Here is a 9,857-nt window from a genome sequence, read left to right as displayed (position 1 = left end):
CACGTCGACGCGGCCCAATGGGCGCGCGGAAACCCGTCACGGGGAGACGCATGCATCATGCACAAAGCCCACCACCAATCCGTCCAATCCCCATCTCTTCTCATCTCATCTTTTAGGCGCCAAAAGCACGGCGTTTTCACACTCCCAAAATGGTGATCAGGCCGGGGCAGCATGGTAATTTCGTACTTTTGAGCTCTGCTATTTATAGGTTGCTGCTGCATTGCGTTGCGTAGTTGCGCCAATGTCATCGTTGTTGCTGTGCTCTCTACACTTTTACAGTCTACACAACTAGCTACTTCCTCCGTTTTATATTATAAAACTTTCTAGAATTGTCTACATTCATATATGTATATATGTTAATAAATCTATACACACATATATATGTCTAGATTCATTAACATATATATGAATGTGGACAATGCTAGAAAGTTTTATAATATAAAACGGAGAGAGTAATAATCTAAGTCGATCATCCATGGTGGTTGAGATCTCTCAACGGTGGGGTCATTGGTGTTAAGTTGTTCTTCAGAGAGGATGACGTCGGACGCACTTGGCGTGGCACACCCCATACTTTCTGTGCGTAGCTAGAGAGGTTGGTCGTGCCACGCTGTGTGCGTCTGATACACCCTTTCTTTACGGTGATGATCTGTGTTTGGTCATGATCTATAGATTTATGATCTCCTTTTAGCTAAAAAAGGAAAAATCTCCTTTTAGCTAGGTAGCATTTTCCTTGGAAATAAGTAAGCTCATGTGCACCGTCTCCATCTTTTTATTGTAAGAATTTTCTGTTGTGTATATTTTTCCTACAAACTCTGTTGCAGGAGCGCTGTACAAGATTAGTTATTAGCTTTTATTTATCTCATGTAATACTGTTATACATCGTCATCAGCTATCTGGTACTCCCTCCGTTCCCTAATATAAGGGATTTTGACATTTTATTTGCACTGTTTGACCATTCGTCTTATTAAAAAAAATTAGAATTATTATTTATTTTATTTGTGACTTACTTTATTATCCAAATTACTTTAAACATAACTTTTTATTTTTTATATTTGCACAAACTTTTTGAATAAGACGAGTGGTCAAACAGTACAAGTAAAATATTAAAATCCCTTATATTAGAATATGGAGGGAGTATTTGGCACACACGCTTGGTGGATGGTCTACAGCCCATGTATCCATGAGGGGCCCGAAGGGCGATCGATTGATCATCACATGCGTACTGCATGCGTGGGAGAAGAGCAAGGAGGTGAAGTTGACATGATATATATATATATATATATATATATATATATATATATATATATATATATATATATATAGTAAATTTGTTTGGTGCTCCATGGTGCCTGGGCACCATTGTTAAAATTGAGTATATAACCAATTCAAATGAGTATGAAACTTTTTCAATTACTTAGGTATTAACATTAACTACTTTACTAACTAGTTTAAAGCAAGTTTGAACTGAATTTGAACTTGTTTTTGTTAGATTTTGATTCTAGGTATATAGCATCCATACATATAATTAGTTAGGTATGTAATCATGGATTATGAAATAAAGTTAAATTTGAGTTGTTTTGTTGATAAGTATAGGTATGAATCAAATTATTATAACTAGGTATATACTCACAATTTGAAAATTTTGAAAAATTTGAGTGATTTTGTGCATTATATACCATGGTGCCCAGGCACCATGGTACCCCATATGAGTGTCATATATATATATATATATATAAAAGAATTACCGAGGTACTATCTCCTATATGTACTTAAATATCTAACTATTGATTTATATATTTATTAATATAATATTATTTAGTTAAAATTCAATAATTTAATCGGGGTCCTATGATCTTGGGAGAGAGCTTTGGAACGCCATTGAGTATATGGCACTTTTTTTAATTATTTTTCTAGAGAAAGGTATTTTTTTTCCCGGCCTCTATATCCAACCGGATATATGCAGTCTTTTCTTAAAAATAGGAACTTAACCTATCGAACATAGAACAAGCCCTCAAATAAGCCAATCTGAAATTCGCTCCTATGGAGATTTGAACTGACCAGAACTTTAGAGTGCTACTCAGGTCACTGCAATCACTAGGCTACATGCCCTTTGGCACTTAGCTTTGTGCTCTGCTTATCACCAAATTTACAATCTTTGGTGAGGGTGTACATAGCGGCTTGGATGGCTTCTGATTGGCCAGTACTGTCATTGTTCTAACTATTTTGTAATTAGCTGATCAACTTATCTCATGTAATTAATTTATGGTATTTTCGTTATATATATATGGCGCATTTAATTACATTGTACTCTTTTTATCATGAATAAACTCACCAACTTATCAATATATTTGGTTATATCAGTCACGATGCAAACTTCTTTTAGGCTGTGTTCTTAGCTTTAAGTTCCCAGCCCTTCTCCCTCGTTTTTCACGTGCACGCTTTTTAAACTGCTAAACGGTTTATTTTTTACAAAAAGTTTCTATACGAAAGTTGCTTAAAAAATCAAATTAATCCATTTTCAAAAAATAGCTAATAGTACTTAATTAATCATGCAATAATACGTGCTCCGTTTTACGTGCCGGGAGGAGGGTTACCAACCCCTCCCAAACACAGCCTATAGAAAATCTTCTTGATCAACCACATATATGTTGATGGAGCTTCCTTGTCAGTAAATTAAAGGGATTTGCTAGACAACTGCCTACTGTTTTTTTTTCTATTTATTTTTTTTAGGTGGTCGGATTCCCATTGGGATCAAGCAATTTTAATATTATACTAGAACGGTCTCGCGCGCTACGCCGCGCGGTGCTCGAAGCGGGTGTGTCACGCCCGGAATTTCTATCCAAAATTCCAAACGCTTACATGTGTGTGAACCCTCGTCCAGAAATCAGCCGAGGCACACAATAACAAATTGATAATAGAGTACAATTATTACTATAATTAATAAGCGAATAAAATGTCATTACAGAGGTAGATAGTTCCTCTCAATCAATAAAGATCTAAGCAGCGGAAAATAAGATAAACGGCGCAAACGACTCCACTCCACAGGCAGCTTGACCAAGGCTACACCTAATCCTCCACACCATCAGCATCACTGTAGAACTCCTCCTCTGACGAATGATTGCAAGGTGAGTATATGACATACTCAGCAAGTCACGCAGCAAATATGCAAGTGCACAGGATAACAAAGGATGGCATAATATGGTTTCATTTGCATAAATAGCATTTAATAAACATTTCAGAATTTCATAAAACAGTAAAGTATTTAATTAAACAGTATTAATCCAATGCTATTCAACATACCCTGTTACATAGGCCCAAACATTCTGAACAACCAATCCCGGCTACACAGTTCTATCTCCAAACCAGGAATATACCATTCCAAACCAGGAGCTAAACAAGTTATTACCAGTTATAGCATCTTTTATTATGGTGAGAAGTGGGAGACTAATCACGAAAGACATTGTTAGACCCGCCCATAACCGCGGGCACGGCTATTCGAATAGTTTTACTCTGACCAGAGGTGTACCACTGTACCCACAAGACACAGCCCCACAACATGTCACCATGTGCCTCAATACCACCACGGTACCTCGGAAAGGAGCTGTGACAGTATCCCTCGCACAACACAATCCACCACAGTGCACCGTTTCTGGATCATAATCACCCCCTTATAAACAAGGCATGGACTCCCCAGCGACCCCCGTGGGCTTATCTCCGCCACTTCTCAGTCTGGTGCTCCGCAATGAACCATGCTATACAAAAGGTAAAGCCGTTGCCCACGCTGGCTTGTGGTTGGCACGGTTAATGTTTCACAACCGAAACTCGTGAACCGGTCCTTAATTGTCATGAGCACGACCATCAAAACTATGTGCTCACAACCCACCATTATCAAGTTTTAGTTGGCAATTTAATTAATTAACCAATCACGATTGACCATCGTGAGCTATCATTAAGCCATCATGAAATAATAGTGAATCATAAATTATCCCAATAGTGTGCTAATGTTTCTAAGCATGGCTAAGCAATCATATCTAATATCTAGCTGAACCAATATATAAAGCTCAACTAGTCAATTTATAATAACCCAAGGTATCAAGGAATAAAGTAATCAAGAACAAAAGGGCTATAACAAACAATAGGTTAATTCCACCTAATGACATTCGAAAATAAATGCAATAGTTAAATAGAAACAATAGCTTTAAACGGGATCAACATGCTCAAAGGGTTGTTTCGAATCTGTGTGACTTGCCTTGCTAGCCTTGGAACTCTTCAAATTCTTCTCCTGCGAACTCAGACTCTCCGGGAACGTCGGAATCTAAAGAGAAAAGAGCAAAATCACCCAAACAGCACATAAACAAGTATGAACAGTACATGTGGCTATTTTTAACATGTAGATCTCAATTTTAGAAAAATTTAGAGACTTGAACCAACTAAATCCGAGCTAAGATGAATTAGTTATGAATTTTTAAAGATTAAATCGAATTAAAACACTTATATAGATTTTAATTGAATTACGACGCAATAATGAATTATTTTTGAAAAGGAAAAGAGGATTATTGCGTTATCGGCTAGGGTTCGCGGTGGACCGGGTGCACGGCGGCGGCTCACGGAAATGAACAGCCGAGATCGATCCAACCAAAACGAACGGCCGAGATCTATCGGTCCACGACCGGTCTACGGCGGACGGCAACGATGACGTCGGCGATGACGTCACCACCGGCGACGGCTCGAGCGCGCAAGCTCACCGGCGAACGACGACACGACGGCGCTAACAAAGGGCACCAAAACGATGCGGGCGACGCGGCGAACTCACCGGCGACCAAAACAATGGTGGAAGATCAACGGACGGCGACGGCGACGAGAAAGAAGCGGCGACGACCTTCGGCTTGACGACGACGGCGGTGCTCCGGCGGTCTTCGGCGACGACGGACGGGCGGACGGGATCGGCAACGGCTTGGTGACCACGACGGTGACCTCCCCGAGCAGCGACGACGACCGGAGCGACGACGGCGCACGGCTGGAGCTGCGGTGGCGAAGACGGCGCACGGCTGCACGGTGCTAGGGCGCTACAGATGGCGGCGGGCAAAGGCGAGGGTGGCGACGGATAGCGGAAACACCGGGGGTCCTTTTATAGGGGCTAGGAGGCGGCGGCGAAGGCCCACGGCGACCAGCGACGCGATGGAAGGTTTAGGGTTAGAGGGAAAGAAACGAATCCGATTCGAGCTCGAATCCGACGGTTTCCAAACCGAATTAGCGATCGATTCCAAAAGGAAAAAGGTAGAGGAGATCCTGGGGATCATTTCCCCTCTATTAATTTCACCGGATCGGGAAAGGAATGAACGAATTTGGAAGGAGACGGCGGCGCGGCTCGATTAGGGTTCGGGCACGGCTGCGGCACGAGGAAGACGAAGACTGTCAGCGGGCGAGGGCGCGCGCGCGGGTGGCGGCTCAGCTTGGGCCGGATTGGGCCGAGGGAGAGAGAGAAAGAGGTTTTGGGCCGACTTTTGGCCCAAAGCCAAAAGAGAACTTTTAAAACCTTTTCCAATTTAAATTATTCATGAAGTGCAATTCCATTTATTAAAAATACTTCCTTGGCTCAAATAAATCCCAGAAAAATGTAGGAATTATAGAATCAAGTAAAATATTTAATAAAATTTTATTTGGCCCACTTTTATATTGGAATTTATTATTTAAAATTAGATCTTTTCTTCTAGACTTTTAAAATCATTTCTAATAATTCCAATTAAATAACAATTTATATATTTGAGATTTTTAGGGTGTGACAAACCTACCCCCTTAAACAGAATCTCGTCCTCGAGATTCGGAAGAACTGGCGAACAGATGCGGATGAGCTGACTTTAATTCATCTTCTCGTTCCCAAGTTGATTCTTCCTCTTAGTGATTACTCCATTGGACCTTACAGAAACGGATAACTCGATTCCTGGTTCTTCTCTCATCTGTTTCCAAGATACGGATTGGTTTCTCAACATATGTCAGATCCTCTTGGATTTCTATCTGTTCAAGATCAGCTTCCTCAGTGGGTACCCTTAAACACTTTTTCAACTGTGACACATGGAACACATTATGGACTCCTGCCAAAGATTGAGGTAACTCCAACTGATAAGCAACCTCACCTCTTCGACTGACAACCTTATAAGGTCCCACGAACCGCGGTGCCAATTTTCCTTTGGTGTGAAAACGATGGACCCCTCGAAGAGGCGTGACACGAAGGTACACATGATCTCCTTCTTCAAAGCTCAAATCTCTGCGACGATTGTCGGCATAACTCTTTTGACGAGACTGAGCCACACGCAATCTTTCTTGAATGATCTTTACCTTCTCTTCTGCTTCCCTTAGGATATCAGTCCCGAAAACCTGACGTTCTCCCGTTTGATCCCACAAAAGCGGAGTACGGCACTTCCGACCATACAGTGCTTCGTAAGGAGCCATTTGAAGACTAGCTTGATAACTGTTGTTGTACGAGAATTCCGCGTAAGGCAGATTCTTATTCCAACTTCCACCGAAATCTAAAGCACAAGCTCTCAACATGTCTTCCAAAATCTGATTTACCCTTTCGGTTTGTCCGTCTGTCTGCGGATGATAAGCAGTACTGTAGTTCAGCTTAGAACCCATCTCTTCCTGAAGCTTCTTCCAAAACTTTGAAGTAAACTGACTACCTCGATCAGACACTATTTTCTTAGGAACGCCATGCAAACACACAATCCTTGCCATATACAATTCCACCAACCGACTTCCGGAATATGTTGTCTTTACTGGGATGAAATGAGCCACTTTGGTAAGTCTGTCGACTATCACCCAAATAGAGTCGTGGCCTGATGACGTTCTGGGTAGACCAGTGATGAAATCCATACCGATTTCCTCCCACTTCCACTCTGGTATTTTCAAGGGCTGCAAGAAACCGGCGGGTTTCTGATGTTCTGCCTTGACCCGCTGACAAACATCACACAGCTACATATTCCGCTATCTCACGCTTCATACTTGCCCACCAAAATCTTTCCTTGAAATCTTGGTACATCTTGGTACTACCAGGGTGAATGGAGTATAAAGTATCATGAGCTTCTTTCAGAATTGCATCTTTTAAATCTTTGTTGTCTGGGACACAGATTCTCTCACCCAACCATACAGTTCCTTGTTCATCTTCCAAGAAACCGATAGCTTTTCCTCTTCTCATATTCTTCTTGATTTCTTGAATATCAGGATCATTAATTTGGGCTTCTCTAACCTGATCGATTAGAGTGGGCTTTGCTTCTAAGGCTGCAACGAAACCTCTACTGATAATTCCCAAATTTAATCTTTCAAATTCCTTGCATAACTCCAATGGCAACTGTCGTCCTTCCGTAGCATTGCAATAGCCTTTCCTGCTAAGAGCGTCTGCTACAACATTAGCCTTTCCCGGGTGATAATGAATTCCCATGTCATAATCCTTAATTAATTCCAACCATCTCCGTTGTCTCATGTTCAGATCTGGCTGAGTAAAGATATACTTTAAACTCTTGTGATCGGTGTACACCTCTGTATGAGTACCGAAAAGATAATGACGCCAAATCTTCAGCGCATGAACCACTGCAGCTAACTCAAGATCATGAGTAGGGTAGTTCTTCTCATGCGGACGTAACTGACGAGATGCATAGGCAACCACCTTCCCATCTTGCATCAGAACACAACCTAACCCAAGCTTAGATGCATTGCAATACACTTGGAAACCCTTCTTTGGATCAGGCAAAATCAAAATGGGTGCTGATATTAAGTTACTTTTCAACTCTTGAAAACTCTGCTCACATTCTTCTGACCACTTGTACTTCACATCTTTCTGAAGCAGTCGTGTCATGGGCTTAGCAATCTTGGAGAAATTCTCTATAAACCTCCGGTAATAACCTGCAAGACCTAGGAAACTGCGAATCTCTGAAACTGTCTTTGGTTGTTTCCAGTTGGTTACGGATTCCACATTACTAGGATCAACGGCAACTCCTCCGACTGAGATGATGTGACCAAGGAACTTTACGGCAGATAACCAAAATTCACACTTGTTAAACTTGGCATATAGTTGATGTTCTCGCAGCTTCTCTAGTGGAAGACAAAGATGTTCTTCATGCTCTTCGTTGGTTCGGGAGTAGATAAGAATGTCATCAATAAAGACCACCACAAACTCGTCTAGGTATTACATAAACACCTTATTTATCAAGTTCATGAAGAAAGCGGGGGCATTGGTAAGTCCAAAAGACATAACAGTACATTCAAACAATCCATACCTAGTGGTAAAAGCCGTCTTAGGTATATCTTCCTCTTTGATCCTCAACTGGTGATACCCTGATCGGAGATCTATCTTGGAGAAAACGGTGGCACCTTTAAGCTGATCAAACAAATCATCAATTCTGGGCAGCGGGTACTTATTCTTGATAGTCACATCATTTAGTACACGATAGTCCACACACATCCTCTGGGTATGATCTTTCTTTTCCACAAAAATAACTAGAGCTCCCCATGGAGATGAACTTGGTCTGATGTATCCTTTCTGAAGCAAATCATGTACTTGCCTCTTGACTTCTGCTAATTCATTGGCTGCCATTCTATAAGGTCTCTTATGGATCGGAGTTGTTCCGGGTATCAGATCTATTCTGAATTCAATATCTCTCTTAGGCGGCATACCAGGTAAATCGTCCGGGAACACGTCCGGGTATTCCTGTACTATGGGAATCTCTTCCAAAGTTACTTTTCTGTTGGTACAGTCTTTCACACCTTTATATCTGGCTAACCAGTCCATCCCTAGGATGACATCAAGGTCTTTGGATTCTAACAGAATAAGATTGGCCGGAAATGGTACTCCTTGAATCTCTATTCTGACAGAGGGGCTACGTTGCAATGAGAGTGCTTGATTACTCGGGGTACTAACCATAAAAGGACGTTTAAGATCTTCTACTTCCATCCCATGATTTCCCGCAAAACTCATAAATAAAAATGAATGTGTAGCACCAGAATCGAAAAGCACTGTTGCAGGAATTGAGTTAATAGGGAGCGTACCCAAAATCACATCTGGAGCACCTTGAGCTTCTGCAGCAGCAACATGATTGACACGAGCCTTTGGCGCTGGTGCGGTAGAGTTGCTCTGGGCAGGGACAACCTTCACGCGTCGGGGCTTCGGACACTTGTCGGAGTAATGGCCTGGTTCACCACAGTTGAAGCATACTCCGGGCTTGTTTCCTTGTTCCCTCTTGGCAGGCTGATGCTGTGTCAAAGCTGCCACTGGACGTGGAGCTTGGTTGCGGTTGTTGTTGCCAGCATTGTTGTTGAAGAACTGACGCTGCGGACGAACAACAGACGAAGAACCTCCCTGTGACATTGACTGGGGTCCCAAAGTAAGACGCGGCCTCTGACTATTTCCCTGTTGTGCCTTGAAGTGAGCAATCCGACGTTTCTTCTGCTCCATGCGGTTGTACTTGTCCTCCTGACGAATAGCCTTATCCACTAACTTCTGGAAATCATGATAATCCCCAGTCATGAGTGGGTAAGAAAGCTCATCATTAAGTCCTTCCAAGAACTTCTCCTGGCGCTCTTCATCAGTGCGCACATCTTCCGGAGCATAACGAGCCAGGCGATTGAACTCGTGCAGATATTCAGTAACAGAGCGAGACCCCTGAGTGAGCGCCCTGAACTCCTTCTTGAGAGACACCACTCCCGATGGTATATGCGTCTTCCGGAAAGCAGCGGTGAATTCAAGCCAAGAGATAGGTTCAGCAGTAGTCCTGTTAAGGCGGAAATGATCCCACCACTTAGAGGCAGGGCCATGCAACTGGTGTGATGCAAAAGAAGCAGGTCCAACTTCTTTTCTATGGCGTGCA

The 9,857-nt window shown here is 42.3% G+C and overlaps 1 protein-coding gene across 1 annotated transcript; it reads right to left on the bottom strand.

The window, feature by feature from the left end:
• Window positions 1–2,915: 2,915 nt before the first annotated feature.
• On the bottom strand, window positions 2,916–9,857 carry LOC127782106 (uncharacterized). Its single transcript, XM_052309184.1, has 3 exons — window positions 9,040–9,857; window positions 4,250–4,315; window positions 2,916–3,107 (listed from the first exon to the last, which is right to left on the bottom strand). Exons 1-2 carry the CDS (start codon window positions 9,515–9,517, stop codon window positions 4,254–4,256), a joined length of 540 nt encoding a protein of 179 aa, XP_052165144.1. The 5' UTR covers window positions 9,518–9,857; the 3' UTR covers window positions 2,916–3,107; window positions 4,250–4,253.

This window comes from Oryza glaberrima, chromosome 8 (genome assembly GCF_000147395.1).
Source record: "Oryza glaberrima chromosome 8, OglaRS2, whole genome shotgun sequence".
Lineage (NCBI taxonomy): Eukaryota > Viridiplantae > Streptophyta > Magnoliopsida > Poales > Poaceae > Oryza > Oryza glaberrima.
This window is presented reverse-complemented; position numbering and strand designations above follow the sequence as displayed.